Consider the following 16,293-nt stretch of genomic DNA (forward strand, 5'->3'; position numbering starts at 1 on the left):
AGCTAATTTTCATACATTTTCACACCCCAACATGTGCCTTACATACTGTCCTACAAGTAACAGGTAATCTCTCTGTGTTTATTAATGAATACCCCATATACACCTTTCCTTATAGACTAAATTTGGAGCCCTAGTCATGAAGGTCATTGCATGACATTAGTTTTATGTTTGTTTGTTTGTTCATTTAGCCCTTCATTTGTTTATCTGATTGTCCTAATCTAGTCAAGCAATGAGCCAGGCATTAGAGTATAAAGATGAAGAAGGCACATTCTAATGAACAGAGGCAGACATATATAAAGAAGAGTTGTGTCATCACACTCCCATCGTGGCTGTGACCACATCATAAAGATAGAGACCAGTTTCATTTGCAGAAGATTGGGTGTTGTAATGTCTCAAACATAACTCAAAGGAATTAAATACTTCAAAAGTTTTAAAAAGGTTGAAATCCTCATATCCCATGGAATCTCTCATAACCCTTCTCAGTTTAGCTCCCTTACCTACACAATCATCTGAGAAGTTGGGGGTAGATTTTGAGGTGTTTGTCCTCAGGGTCTTATCCAGGGATCTCATGGCCTGAGACCACTCTTGCCAACGAGCCTTTGAAAGGCTCTCCAGGCCAGTGGTTTCCCAGTCTCCGAGCCTCGAAATACTTCCCAGAATCACATGGTCCTTCTCAGCATCAGGGGCACAGGCCAACACCAAGGTGTTGCACATATAAAGTATAGATGACGCAGGTAATCATTTGCTGGGTGTTGGCGTCATAGAAGGCAGTTGGTGTCTGGGAAGACACAAAGGGAAAAGCAAGGAAGCCAAAGCAGGGTGGTAGATCCAAGAGAAGTAGCCTCCTCCCAGTCCATGCACCACTGTCCACAATGGAAGGAGGATAACGTGGACAGAATGGCTTACTCAGTTTCCTCACTGGCTGGGGGAAGCTACTTCCTTGAGGGACAGTCAGCCAGGTGGAAGGGGAGGTGAGGTAGTGTGTGCAAAGCGTCAGCCACCTGAAAAGGCAGGTGGGAATAGGTTGTGAAGTGCTTGCCATCTTGCATTTTAATGTGATTTTTCCAAGAAGATTCTTCCCCAGCAAGCCCTGTCCAAAAGCTGTCTCTTCGGTAACTTACACCTTTTCCCATATGCCACCATCCCTTTTCTCCCAGTATCTCAAGTCCTCTTTTCTGTCTCATGGCTTTAGGACTCCAGAGTGTCAACTGGCAGATAGCCTCCAACCGGCAGGCACATCACACAGACAGGTTCTACAGCCAGGATCTCATCGTACGGAGAGGCCAGCTCTTCCATATGTCAGTGACCTTATCCCGAGGTCTCAGCTCTGGAGGAAGTGTGACATTCACAGTTTCCACAGGTACCTGCTCACTGCTCCCTGCCCCCCTCCCACATATACACCTTGAGGAGAACTTGGGGCTCTGCATCCAAGGGGCGGTGGTGGTGGCGGCCTCAGGCTCTAACCCAGATCTGCAACTGACTTGGTAGAGTCAAGCCTCACCTATCTCTGAGGGTTACAGTCTTAACCTCAGGAGGGGTTTGGACCACGTGATCTCCAGTTGCTTCCAGCGCCATAACATGCTGCTTCACTGTATAATGTCTCCCAAAGAATCCCTGCAGTTATACTGGGATCTGGTTTCTCCACAGTCAGCCAACACTACTTGGTTTCCATTGTCCTATGTCTTTTTTCCAGGGCCTTACCCCTCAGAGTCGGCCAAGACAAAGGCTGTGTTTCCACTCTCCAATGGGACAAGTAGCAGCGGCTGGGGTGCACAACTTGTGTCCAACAGGAACAATGTTCTGAACATCTCCATCCTTAGTCCTGCTAATGCACCCATTGGAAGGTACACGCTAAACATGAAGATCTCCTCCCAGGGCAGTGACTCCACGCTGAAACTTGGGACATTCATACTGCTCTTTAATCCCTGGTTGCAAGGTAGGCATCCAACCACCCACACTCCCAGCCATCAGCTAAGGGATGTCCATGGAAAAGAGATGGAGGGAATGGTTTTCATGGGCTCAGGTTTGATTAGGGGAAGTTTGTGGACTAGGGAAAGAGCACAGAAGCTAGAAGTCAGAAGCCAGGGGTTTTGGTCCAGCTCTGCCTCTGAACCCGCTATGTGAGTCTGGCAGTCTCCCTACCCTTCTGAGCCTCAAATTCCTCACCATTAGATGGACAGCTTGCTATTTCTGGGGCTGTTGCAAGGATCTCATGAGTTTTTGAAAACTATATTATGGTGTAATGACTACAGCACCATTCTGCAGCCTGGAGACAGCTTGTGCCTGAAGAAGCAAGTTTTTCATTCCTGGAGGTCTCATTTTCAGATTCTTAGATCATCTCAGCTTCTCTTTCAAGTTGATAGTTCTCATGATATGATGTGGAAGCATTTTAGCCCAAGGCTTCACCCCTCAGTGGCGTTGTGGGAAGGGTTGAAGGTGTGGCTTGCTCCAGCCACCATGTCGGTACTCAGGACTGAGAAAAGGATGAGTCTGTATAGTTCTCTGTAAGATTCTATCCCCTACTATCTGCTTTTTTTGTGTCAAACAGCTGATGGTGTCTTTATGAGTAACCATGCTGAGAGAGAAGAATATGTTCAGGAAGATGCTGGCATCATCTTTGTGGGAAGCACAAATCGAATTGGCATGATTGGCTGGAACTACGGACAGGTAAAAGGGTCATAGAGGCTGGCAGTAATGTCCCTATTCTACCCAAAGAAGCTCCACAGCAGACCCCACAGATAGGTGGCAGTTCCCAAATCTGTCCATTTGCCTGCCTCTTATTTGTTCATCCATTCAGAAGACATTTATTGATGACCTACTATGTGCCAGGGGCCAAGGTACACCTATGGATACAGGAGATGAATAAGACATATTTCACGTCTTTGAAGAGGTCACACTTTCATGGGCAAAACAGACAATAACTAAATTGATGCAACAACGTGTTATTGGTACCATGATACATGAATGAAGATAAGGCCCAGTAGAGGCTTGCACAACAGTGTAGTTTCTGTTATTCATTCCGTGTCATAATGTGATGAACTTTCCTTGGTGTGAGCATTCGACCTTCTAAGGGTCCTATAGTACTATGATGTCTGAGTCCACAGAATCCCCGAGTTTGCTCAGCTAGCCACATCCAGGGATTCCCTCCATATTTTCTTCTTTCCAGCAGACAGATGAAGCATTACAATGAAGTACCTTGGGTGGGGTGCCTTGGATGTCCAGCAGAGGGTGGACAGGTGCACATTCTGCCACGTCCAGACCCCTTTCTGTAGTCAACCAGGGCACATCTGCTGTGTATTTTATCTTCAGTATAATGCCATATATTTTATATGTTGAGTTTTATATGTTGTGTTCTGTGTTAAACTTCATAGAAAAGAAGAAAAAGGGGTGGGGTGGGTAAGGGCATAGGGTGCACTGAGGGGTGGAAGGGAGGATATTTTCGATGGGGTGATCTGGGAGAGCCTTGCTTAGAAAGGAACTTAGGATCAGAAATTTAATGGAGGCAAGGGAGCTGGATAGATATCTTGGGGAAAAGCATTGGAGGAAGAAGGAACAGCATATATGAAGACTCAAAGGCAAGAAAGAGCTTGGCCTTCTCCATTTTGTGAAAATGGCTTCAAATTCCAATTTTAGTGAGACACTTTATAATCAGTTCCCAAAAGTCTAAGTGATATGCTAGAGATCAATGTCAGAACCAGATGGAAACTTTGAGATGTGCTCAGCCTGATCCCTTATTATACAGCTGGTGAAATTGAAGCCCAGACAGGTCAAGTGACTGCTCTCAAGTTCGTAACAGTGAGAGAGTCTCATTAAACTTGAGGGGTCTCAGCACAGGGCCTTGTGTACAGCAAGAGGTCTGTATGAGTTTTCAGGGTTAAAGGCCAGGTGGGTGGTTATTCCTCAGTCTCTCAGTTCTGGGGGCCACGGAGTGGGGGGAGATACGGGCAGTGCCCGTGGCTCTTACCAGCATAGCCTCCATGCCCTCAGTTAGCTGATACTACCTGTAATTTCTTTCATTGTAACATATGGCCCCGTTTTGAACAGTTTGAAGAAGGCATTCTGAACATTTGCCTCTCAGTCCTGGATAACAGTCTAAATTTTCGCCGTGACCCTGCTACGGATGTGGCCCAGAGAAACGACCCCAGATATATTGGCCGGGTTCTGAGTGCAATGGTGAGTGATGAGAAAACCATAATAACTAGTTGTTCCCCTATATCAAACTCAGCTATGGGTTAGGCACAACCACTCATCTTGTTGGTTGATGTCTCACAAAATAAAGTTGGTGGTTATTACATCCCCATTTTGGACACACAGAGTATGACACGCCTCTAAATTAAAGGACTTGCCTGAGACACACGGAAGTGAGTGGCAGAGGCAGAACCAGACCCGGGCTGCCGGCTCCAAGCCCTTCCCACTGTATTGTGAGGCCTTCCTCAGATGACAAGGACTTGATCTGTGCGGGTCTACCAGGGCTGGGAGGACACAAAGCTGAGACATTGCTCCATCCCTGGGGCTCCTGGGGAAGGGGCTACACTCCTTTGCTCTGACTCATCCCCTCCTCAGCACAGAGGGCTTGAGTGCCAGCGGGGAGGGCAGAGGTTGACATGGCCATCTTCTAGACGGGGAACCTGATGCCAGGGGGCTGGAGGGAATCACTCACAACTTAGCCTTCGAGTGAGTCCAGCCAGAATAAGGCCTCCAACTGCCCGCCTGGGGCCACCTTCACTCACCCACTCCCTCCACGTGAGAAACCTACCCCACCTGTCCAAACACACACATTAGCTGGATACATACACAAGCTGAATGCTGGAGGAATGCTCTATACTCAGTGGGTAGAAAACCTCTCCATCAGAAAAATGTCCAAACAAGGGATAACGTGCTCAAAAGTTATAAATTAGAAAGCAAAAAGTCAGAGAGTTCTTGAACTTTAACCCTCTGAAACTAAACAATTACTCAGAAGTGTCAGCTTTTGTGTGTGTGTGATTAATGGACTAGGCATTTCCAGTCTTTTTTGAGCTGGAGAATATCCAAGCTAATGAGCTAGTTACATGGCTAATTGAACGACCTCCTGACTACATGATAGATATTGGGGGTCATCAGACAGGGCTTCCTAACTTGAACCTAGCAGAACAGGCGTGGGGAGGCCCAGAGAATGTGGAGGCACTCAGGAGACGGTGGGAAGCAGGGTGGCAGGAAGAGTCCAGAGAAGGAGTGGACCCAGGCTGAACCGTGAAAACCAAGTGGTCCTAGAAGGGTGGGATTAAAGCCCAGGCCAAGGTCTAGGAAAGCTGGTGTTTAGGCAACTTAGAAAGTTGAGCCTCCTCAGCTCAGGAGAGGGTGGGGGAGGCAGCTGGCTCCTGCAGCTGCTGACTCACTCCAGCCCTCGGGACAAAACACTTGATCTCAGAGCCGGGCTCCTCAGCTGCACCTCCCTGCTCTCTCTCCAGCCCTCCTGGTTGGGCTGGACCACGAGCTAATTATGGCCTGTGTGGGGCTTTGAAACACTCGGCTTTCAGTCAGAGATGAGCCTGTGATTACCACACTGGAGGCTGGAGCACCTGTGACTCAAGAGATGGAGATGGGCCATGCAATCTTCCATCTTGAAGGAGCCCCGTGGCCCTGATCCTGCAACTCCAGCCCAGCCGTCCTGGAGGGGGTGCAGAGCTCACCCAGCACACAGAGGGGCTGTGAAGGCTGGGTCGGCTGTAGTGGGCAAGCCTTGCCTTGTGACCCCCACAGAGAGAGGGAGCAGTTCTCACTGTGAGGTTGGGGTAAACGCTAATCAGTTTCATAAACTGAAGACCTGGCTGCTGGAAGACAGCTGAGGGCATACTTGCTTCTTCCGTTCTCTGTGTTGGAAGGTGAGCGTGAATGAATCAGCTTGTCAGCAATCACCCAGCTGACAAGCAGCCAGGGTAGGCTCGTGACTCAAGTTTCTCCTTCTTTCTCTTTTAACTTTTTTTAAAAACTTGGCTGCATTGGGTCTTAGTCGTGGCACACAGTTGTGGATCTTTTGTTGCAGTGCACAGATTCTCTAGTTGTGGTGCCTGGACCCAGCGCAGCTCCCAGGCTTAGTTGGTCTGTGGCACATAAGATCTTAGTTCCCTGACCAAGGATCAAACCCACATCTCCTGCATTGCAAGGCAGATTATAACCACTGGGCAAGCAAGGAAGTCCCTCTTTTGACTTTTTATTATAGAAAAGTTCAGACGTTCACAAAAGTAGAGGAAAAAGTAAAATGAACTTCTATGTGCCTGTCACCGGCTTCATCAATTACCTACCCAGGGCCAGTCTTGTTTCATCTGTGTCCCCTTCTCCATGGATTATGTGATAAATTCCAGATATCACAGCATTCTGTCCCTAAATATTTCAACATGAGTCTCTAAAAGACTCAGACTAAGAGATTCAGGTCTCTTGATTCCTAGTCTAGTGCTCTTTTCATGTGACTTATTCAAGAACCAAGGGCTTCCCAGGTGACACAGTGGAAGAGTCTGCTTGCCCATACAGGGGAAGCAGGAGACGTGGGCTTGATCCCTGGGTCAGGAAGATCCCCTGGAGATGGGAATGACAACCCACTCCAGTCTTCTTGCCTGGAAAATCCCATGGACAGAGGAGCCTGGTATGGAATTGCAGAGTCAGACATGATTGAGCACGCACAAAAACACCCAAATACAAGAATCATGCGTTAAGCTGAGTGAATGAATGAATGGATGGATGAAAAGCGAAAGTCCATGTTTATTCTTTTCAAGAATAAGTTAGTTGCTAAAGTTTACAGTGATCTTTTTAGAAGACCAGGACACCAAAAGAGAGCTTCAAACTATGGATCCCCAAGTCAGGTGGCAGTAACCTGCGAGTTCTCGCCAGGACTTGACTGTAGGCTGATTTTCTACCCCTGCTTCATCACCGACAAGCCATGGAGCCTTGATTTTCTCTGTGAGCTGGGAATAACCTATGAATTAGGGGCAAACATGGCCTGTTAAGGAAAGCACTTTCAAATTCATAAACTTCTTGATACCCATTATCACAATTATCATCCAAATCACCCAGAAAGACACAGAGACTTGAGGGAGTCTCCCTGGCTTCCTTCTTTGACTCCTTACCTTGCCACCTGAACTCTGCCTGTCACTGTCTGTGCTGATTCCTTTGGGGTTTATTCCTGCCCAGATCAATGCCAATGATGATAGTGGCGTGATTTCTGGGAACTGGAGCGGTAGCTACACTGGTGGCCGGGATCCTAGGAACTGGAATGGCAGCGTGGAAATCCTCAAGGAGTGGCAAAGATCTGGCTTCAGGCCCGTCCGGTATGGCCAGTGCTGGGTCTTTGCTGGAACCCTCAACACAGGTATTCTGGATGAGGTGTGCCTCTGCTGGATGGATGGGCAGCAGTGGGGTGACCCCAGGTCCTGTCTCCACTGCACCTCGAGTCCTCAGACTGCCCTTGACTTGCAGTGTTGCGATGTTTGGGGATTCCCTCCCGAGTGATCACCAACTTCAACTCAGCTCATGACACAGACCGAAACCTCAGCGTGGATGTCTACTATGACGCCTTGGGACGGCCCATGGACAAAGGCAGTGATAGCGTGTGGTGAGTATCTGATCCTTTCTGAGCACCAAATCTGAGCAGCTTCTCCTTAGCTCTCCCCAGCTCCTGGGACCAGCCCCAAACAGGAATCAGGAGGCAAGTACCATGTCAATACATGGTTTAGAATGGAAATGCTATCATATCTTGGCCTTTTGGCTAAGATCAAGTGTAGAATGGAAATGCCGAAGCTAGCAAGACCCAAAACAACCCTTCTCAGAGTTCAGCAAATGCTGATGGTCTATTTTATCTTGCCACCAGATGAAGGCTCTGATACCAGTGAAAAATATGATTCCTGGGCTCTGTGAAACTGCCCTGAATTTATAGGGGCCCCTAGACCCTATGATATTTTAGAAGAGAAACATTGAAATCATTGATTTTCTAGTAAGAAGAATAATATATGTCATTTTGGGCAACCCATATGACTTAATGGGCTTTCTTAAAGAAAAGTGACATATTTTCTCATATATATATACACTTGCTTTGTATCTTGATTGCTAGAATAAAATGTTAGCTTATTCTGGATTTCAACTGAAAATAAAAAACTTTATAAGTAACTGGAAATATATATTTCTAAACCATAAATATGACATGCACATATGTGTGTGTGATATATAATATATGCCAACTGAAAGTAGGTTATCTAAAACTTACAGACATATATCTATAACTTTGTATAGCTTATATACATAAAATAGATATTGTTACAGCTATTTAAGGTTATACCATATGATGAGTTATTACCAGATGGCAACTGAAAATAATTATGTCTATATGTCTATATACACATAGATGTCTACGTATATAAAGTACTACATGCATATGTCAATAATCCATTGTTTGAATCCATTTCAAAGGATATACATATAATAATCATTCACATGCATACACATGGCTAGATAACTTAATAACAGATGTCATCTTTTTCCCAGATGTTCAACTTTGAGAAAGTCTGTATAAAAAATTCTTTATTGCTTATTATTTCCAGAATAAGTAGATGCAACTTTACTGAAATGTACTTAGGGTAACTAATAGAACAGAGTCAAAGGAATATTAAAATTAACCGAAAGAGATATTAAAACAAATAAACAACAGCCTGCACCAATAATGGCACTGAATACTGTGAGCATCCCCTCCGCTCTGAAGGGAGGGAAGTGTATGGAATTCACCCACGGTCACATGGATGCTAGGGTTTAATGGGGGAGAGAAAGTTTATTTCAGATGTTCTTCCTTAATCTACACACACATAATGTTCTCTCTAGTGATGCTGCTACTTACAGCGAGGTTTTGTTTTCCAACTTCTCATAAATGAATGTCTTTTCTTCTCCCTGTTTTTTCCTTTTGTTATTGTGTCCAAAATCCCATTGCAACCTTTTCTGATCCTTGGGACAATGCCATTTCTGGCTTTGTCTTCCTTTAGAAAAAGAGATGCTTGTTCCAACAAGATGACTGATTTTGGGGAAAGAGTGGTCCTCTTCGGCTTAACCATTCTGTGATTATTCTGCACACTAGGAACTGCAGAGAGGTCAGGAAGCATGAGGCTCAGTCCTGCTGAGAGCATTTCTGGTGCTGTTAGGGGACAAAAAGTGGGGAGGCCACTAGAGACTAGTGATGCAGTGTGCCTGCTGTGTGTCAGACAGTTAGTACTGTGGGAACTCAGGGAGGGGGCCATCAAGGAAGACCAGCTGGGAACAGAAAGTTGGGGCCTTTAAGCTGAATTTGGAATTAGACCTGAGATCTCTTGGTTACTGGTTCATGCTACACATCAGCTTCATAATTTATTCTAAATATAATCACCCTGGGGCAAGTCTGGACCCCTGGAGACGTTCTCTACTGTCATTTCTGTTGGTTTCGCTGCAGAGTGTCAGGCCGTAAAACTCTGATTTTTCCTGGGGTTCCCTCATCAGAACCCTCCTCAGAAAGCAGTGGGTGCTGAGCATTCCTCCTTTTCCCCCTTCCCTGCAGCTGTGGGTGGGGAACCAGCACTGGGTGGTGTGTACACAGGGATTCCTGAGCCCTAGTTCCAGTCCCACTGACCATCCAGCTCTAGAACTTGTATAAGCCACTCCATCTTTCTGGCCCCCAGTTTCCCCATCAGTGAAATGTAAATGTTGACTTGGAACTAGATGTTCACTTAAGCCTCTTTAACTTTTTGATTCTGTGAATCTTCAGCTTACCCTACTTTTTGAGTTAAAGCTACACCTCCCAAGAGTCTCTTCAATGTGGATCCTGCCAGGGGTTGGAGGGAATTAGCTCACAAGTCATTTTCTGCCTGGAGTGAAATTACTAACCTATTTTTTTTCCCTTGCCTATTATTAAAAGGACAGTTTGAGTTTGGACAGAAATTCTTCTATCTGAATCTGTATGTTGCAAATGTTAAAAGCTTTTAGAACCTTGTTCAGATTTGCTTAAAGTAATAGAGTGTAAGGATCAAGTGAGGTTAAGCACCTGAGAATGCTTAATAATAAAAACAGCAGCAACTAATAATTTGCTGAGCAGTTGTGCTTCAGGTCCCTTTCTGAATGCCTGCATGTACTCTTCAGGAACAATAAAGTAGGTGCTATTGTGATCGTCCCATTTTACAGCTGAGGAACCTGAGACATAGTGTCATTCATTCAAGGGCAGATAACTTGGAAACGGTGGATTTGAACCCAGGCCACTTTGTAAACTATGAAGCAACAGAGATGCCAAAGAATGTTATCACTATTCCTGACTGATGTTTGAGAAATCTGACTGCATAACTTGAGATTTTCCAGAATAGGGGTTGGGGCAGTGGCTGGACACCAACCAGCTGAAGAATCTGGGTTCTTTGGTTCGCACTTAGGTGGCAAATGAAAATGTTCTATGACACTAGATGCTATCTCAGAATTCAGTGGGGAGAAATGATTTGCCCAAAGTAGAACTGAAATAGTGTCCAAGCTAGAGGTGAACACAGGTGTCTGTCAATAGGACTATTCCAAGTCAAAGAGCATTAAGATCTCTGAGGGATCTTAGAGAAGGACCCACTTATCTCATAACCAAGAAACCAGAAGCCCAGGGAGAAGCACTGGTAAACAGCTGAAGACATTTGGGTGCTCTCAACAAGGGTCTAACTTTATGTAAGTTCCTTAACTTTCTGTACCTTAGTTTCCTGTCTGTAAAATGAAGGGCTATGTCAGGGGACCTCAGCAATTTCTTCTAGAGCTCTCTTTGAATCACATTATAGCATCCCGTGGGGTCCATTTTCTTCTAAGCCATTCTGCTCATGCCAGTGGTTTGACTTAAAAGGCACAAGGCTCTGGAGTTTTCACTTCTTTCGAGTCGGGACACTCTGGGAAAAGCTTCTTTACTACGGCTCCCCTCTGTACCACTGTGCAGGAGGTCTCTGAAGCCTGCAAACAAATGTTTTAGAAAAGTTTGGCCAAAGTTATCTTAATCTTGACATTTCTGGCTTGTTTTCTTGGTTCATTTGACTTGATCCCCCAGTTTCTTAAGTCACAGATTTCACTCTATTTGTAGCCTTTACAGAGCTCAGAGGTGGAAGGCAAATGGAGATTGCCCATTCTTGTGGTTGGGGAAGTGGAGTTGGTCAGTAATGGAGAACTGTCATAACCCACACCCCTACATGAGCCCTAACTCCTAAGGCATCTATCTCTCCGTGACCACCAGCCTCCACTACTAGTTAGCCAGTCCCCAAAGTACCTGGAGCAGCTTGCTTAGACCCACAGCAAGGAAACCAAGGCTGCAAGAGTGGCAGGGTTCCAGAACAATTCAATTCAGAGAGCATGATGCATGAATTGCACATCATGAATTGTCCACCCTGCACTGGACACTGGGCACCAAGCAGAGTGAGTTACATGAACCTCACGAGGAGTTCCCAGCTGCACAGGAAGCTGGGTGATTGTGGAACAGAAGTTAAATCAGAGATAGCATAGAGGTAGTAGGGTTGGCACTCTCTGAGTATGTTCAGTTCAGTTCAGTTCAGTCGCTCAGTTGTGTCCAACTCTTTGCGACCCCATGGACTGCAGCATGCCAGGCTTCCCTGTCCATCAGCAACTCCCGGAGTTTGCCCAAACTCATATCCTTTGAGTTGGTGATGCCATCCAACCATCTCGTCCTCTCTTGTCCCCTTCTCCTCCTGCCTTCAATCTTTCCCAGCATCAGAGTCTTTTCAAATGAGTCAGCTCTTCACATCAGGTGGCCAAAGTATTGGAGTTTCAGCTTCAACGTCAGTCCTTCCAATGGACACTTAGAACTAATCTCCTTTAGGATGGACTAGTTGGATCTCCTTGCAGTCCAAGGGACTCTCAAGAGTCTTCTCCAACACCACAGTTCAAAAGCATCAATTCTTTGGCACTCAGCTCTCTTTAGAGTCCAATTCTCACATCCATGCACGACTACCAGAAAAACCATAGCCTTGACTAGATGGACCTTCTTGGCAAAGTAATGTCTCTGCTTTTTAATATGCTATCTAGGTTGGTCATAACTTTCCTTCCAAGGAGTAAGCGTCTTTTAATTTTATGGCTGCAGTCACCATCTGCAGTGATTTTGGAACCCAGAAAAGCAAATTCAAACACTGTTTCCACTGTTTCCCCCTCTATTTGCCATGAACTGATGGGACTGGATGACATGATCTTAGTTTTCTGAATGTTGAGTTTTAAGCCAACTTTTTCACTCTCCTCTTTCACTTTCATCAAGAGGTTCTTTAGTTCCTCTTCACTTTCTGCCATAAGGGTGGTGTCATCTGCATGTCTGAGGTTATTGATATTTCTCCCAGCAATCTTGATTCCATCTTGTGCTTCTTCCAGCCCAGCGTTTCTCATGATGTACACTGCATATAAAATAAATAAGCAGGGTGACAATATACAGCCTTTACGTACTCCTTTTCCTATTTGGAACCAGTCTGTTGTTCCATGTCCAGTTCTAACTGTTGCTTCCTGACCTGCATATAGATTTCTCAGGAAGCAGGTCAGGTGGTCTGGTATTCCCATCTCTTTCAGAATTTTCCACAGTTTGTGGTGATCCACACAGTCAAAGGCTTTAGCATAGTCAATAAAGCAGAAGTAAATGTTTTTCTGGAACTCCCTTGCTTTTTCGATGATCCAGCAGATATTGGCAATTTGATCTCTGGTTCGTCTGCCTTTTCTAAAACCAGCTTGATAATCTGGAAGTTCTTGGTTCACATGCTGTTGAAGCCTAGCTTGGAGAATTTTGAGGATTACTTTGCTAGCATGTGAGATGAATGCAATTGTGCGGTAGTTTGAGCATTCTTTGGCATTGCCTTTCTTTGGGATTGGAATGAAAACTGACCTTTTCCAGTCCTGTGGCCACTGCTGAGTTTTCCACATTTGCTGGCATATTGAGTGCAGCACTTTCACAGCAGCATCTTTTATGATTTGAAATAGTTCAACTGGAATTCCATCACCTCCGCTAGCTTTGTTTGTAGTGATGCTTCCTAAGGCCCACTTGACTTCACATTCCAGGATGTCCGGCTCTAGGTGAGTGATCACACCATCATGATTATCTGGGTCATGAAGATCTTTTTTGTACAGTTCTTCTGTGTATTCTTGCCACCTCTTCCTAATATCTTCTGCTTCTGTTAGGTCTATACCATTTCTGTCCTTTATTGAGCTCATCTTTGCATGAAATGTTCCCTTGGTATCTCTAATTTTCTTGAGTATGTTAGGACAAGATTTTTTGAAGGAGTTAGTATCTGAACTGCATTTGGAAAGACAAATAAGCTTTTATCAGCTTAAGTGGTGGAAATCTGGGTCACTTCTAGAGAGGGTCCCCTAACCCCATGAATTCAAAGGTCAGCATAATTCAGTTGCTGTCTCTAGAGACAGTGGTTTAGAAACTTCAAAGGTCGAATTAGAATTGATTTGAATGGAGGAGCAAGGAGAGGCAGAGATCAGCTTCTTGTAAAATAAATGCTGCAGTTTGCACTTTTCTGTGCTCTTACTGGGGAAACACTCAAGACAGGAGTGGAGCCCAAGGTTGGGAGGTGGGAAAGAGTGTGGCACACAACCAGGAACAAACCAGCACATGCTTGATGATACACTTGAAAGGCACATACATCCAAGTAAGTGTGAGCAAAGTGCTGGCTTTCAAACAAGGGAGGAACCAGGATGTGCTTGTTATCTACTTTGTCTTAAATTCTTGCCTTGCAAATAAATATTCAAACATAGCTACTCACCTGTATATCTTTACCAACTCACCCTTCTCCTAAAGTTCTCTGCCAGAAACAAAATGAATCTGAAATTTGGTGTCCTTACTGTTTTCCTCTCTTGCCCTCTCACCTTTCTAAGATTGTCTTCCCACACTCTTCCTGCTTTCTCCTGGGTAAAATATAACCGATTTTAAGGGCCCAAAAAAGATTCTGTGGGTCTGCCTGGAGATAATTTTTATGATGACTTTTTTCCCCTACAACTGTAGGAAATCTCACAAAACATATAAAGAAGTAAAAATCATCCATAATCCTATTGTTCACGTACTTTAAATATTTGATAGTTTTCTATGCAATCTTTATGAGTTGTTCTTTTTATAGAATTGGGATCACGCATTTTATAAGACCTGGGCACAAGACAGAGCATGTAATAGACACATCCTGCTTTTCCCCGTACTTGGAAACCAACCACTTCATAGTTTTAAACCATGTATTTTTGACTAAACAGGGTATTATGAACATTTTCCCAATGTCATTAATCTTCAAAAATAAGATTTTTAATGTATTATATTCCATTGAATGTTAAGCCATTATCTCTTTTCCCACTATAATGGTAAACTGTTTCCTGTTCCCTATGTTACCTATCTATTCCCCCTTTTTTTCCGACTTTAAATAATACTGTAACAAGCATTGCTGTATAGAAATCTTGAGCATGTCAGTGATTAGTCCTATGAGAAAGATTCCTAGAAATGGTATATCCTAGGTTAGAGAATGAACATTTTAAATGCTTATGACAGCTATTGCTATTGCCTTCCAGAAATTTTGTAATGAGCTATGTTTCATTACAGTAGTGAGTAAGGGATTGCGTTCTTCCCACTCCTATCATTGGTTGATATTTTTTCATTACTTGTTCACCTCTCATGGCCTTATCCCTTCTGTCTTGTTTTGGAACTGACTTTTTAGCTCTTCCTCTTTCCCCTGGAAAATCTAGCAGGGTCATAATGCACCTGATATGTACTTAGGAAGCACTTCTAACTCTTGACAACTGTATAGTGTAGAACTCTGGATCTGGTCCCTACGGAAAGGCTTGCAATTTCATTTTACAACATGTAAAATGAAAACAGTTTTTCCTGATTATAAAACAATAAAAAATAAATAAATGAGAGTTATAGTAATATAGCTACCCAAAGAAAACACTAATAATATTATGAGTTAGAGCCTTCTAGACATTCATGCTTCTTATACTCACACACATCAGATGTATGTGTGTTAAGTAATCAATACCCAAATGGGACCAAATTAAATGGTCTGTTTTATAACATTTAATATCTTCCTGTATCAATAAATTAAAATTTAGAGAGAATGTTGTTTGGTAGTTAAAAGCAGGGACATTGCAGCCCTTCTGCCTGGGTAAAAAATCCCATTCTGCCTATTTACTGACTTTGAGACCTTGAACAAGTCACTTTACTTCTCTATGCCTTAGTTTCCAGAATTGTTGAAAGAGGATAACACTTATTCTTATCTTCCCTTATAAGAACACTGTGAAGATTAAGGTATAACGCAGACACTTAGTATTATTCGGTGTTGATATTTAACTGTGTTAGCTATTAGTATTTATATAATACACATATTTTAAAATATTCATTTATTTTATTCATAATTAGAGCTTCCCAGGTGGTGCTAGTGGTAAAGAACTGCCTGCCAATGCAGAAGACTTCAGAGATGTGGGTTCAATGCCTGGGTTGGAAAAATCCCCTGGAGGAGGGCATAGCAACACACTCCAGTATTCTTGCCTGGAAAATCCCATGGACAGAAGAGCCCAGCGGGCTAAAACTCCATGGGGTCACACAGAGTCAGACACGATTGAAACAACTTAACATACATATTTTGTAATTACAGAATTATAGAAGTAATAAGTAATTTTCATTATAGAAAATGAAAACATTGCAGAAATAAATAATGTACAACTTAGTTCATATGCATCAAAATCTGCCCATATGCACAATACTTACACCAAACCATTACTTAAACTGTGGTTATCTAAGATAATGGAATTATGGGGGACTTCCACTACTTTTTTATGATGATTTTTTTTCACAATTGTAAGAAATCTCAAGAATATATATTTTCTAAATCAAAATAGGTTCATCGTATCAGTATATATTTTTATAAGCTTATGCATACACATACACACTCTTGTAATTTTTCTTCAGTTCAGTTCAGTTTAGTTCAGTCGCTCAGTCGTGTCCGACTCTTTGCAACCCCATGAATCGCAGCATACCAGGCCTCCCTGTCTATCACCAACTCCCGGAGTTCACTCAGACTCACGTCCATCGAGTCCGTGATGCCATCCAGCCATCTCATCCTCTGTTGTCCCCTTCTCCTCCTGCCCCCAATCCCTCCCAGCATCACAGTCTTTTCCAATGAGTCAACTCTTCGCATGAGGTGGCCAAAGTACTGGAGTTTCAGCTTTAACATCATTCCTTCCAAAGAAATCCCAGGGCTGATCTCCTTCAGAATGGACTGGTTGGATCTCCTTGCAGTCCAAGGGACTCTCAAGAGTCCCTTG

The 16,293-nt window shown here is 43.9% G+C and overlaps 1 protein-coding gene across 1 annotated transcript in view; it reads left to right on the forward strand.

Moving 5' to 3' along the window:
- Positions 1–16,293, forward strand: part of TGM3 (transglutaminase 3) — a 43,951-nt gene that overhangs the window by 11,632 nt on the left and 16,026 nt on the right. The window contains exons 2-7 of the mRNA XM_040247786.1: positions 1,193–1,360; positions 1,694–1,936; positions 2,549–2,667; positions 4,045–4,173; positions 7,165–7,342; positions 7,450–7,585. Coding sequence (XP_040103720.1) covers positions 1,193–1,360; positions 1,694–1,936; positions 2,549–2,667; positions 4,045–4,173; positions 7,165–7,342; positions 7,450–7,585 — 973 coding nt within the window. The remainder of the gene's footprint in view (positions 1–1,192; positions 1,361–1,693; positions 1,937–2,548; positions 2,668–4,044; positions 4,174–7,164; positions 7,343–7,449; positions 7,586–16,293) is intronic.

The sequence above is a fragment of the Oryx dammah genome, unplaced genomic scaffold (assembly GCF_014754425.2).
Source record: "Oryx dammah isolate SB20612 unplaced genomic scaffold, SCBI_Odam_1.1 HiC_scaffold_10, whole genome shotgun sequence".
NCBI classification, from domain to species: domain Eukaryota; kingdom Metazoa; phylum Chordata; class Mammalia; order Artiodactyla; family Bovidae; genus Oryx; species Oryx dammah.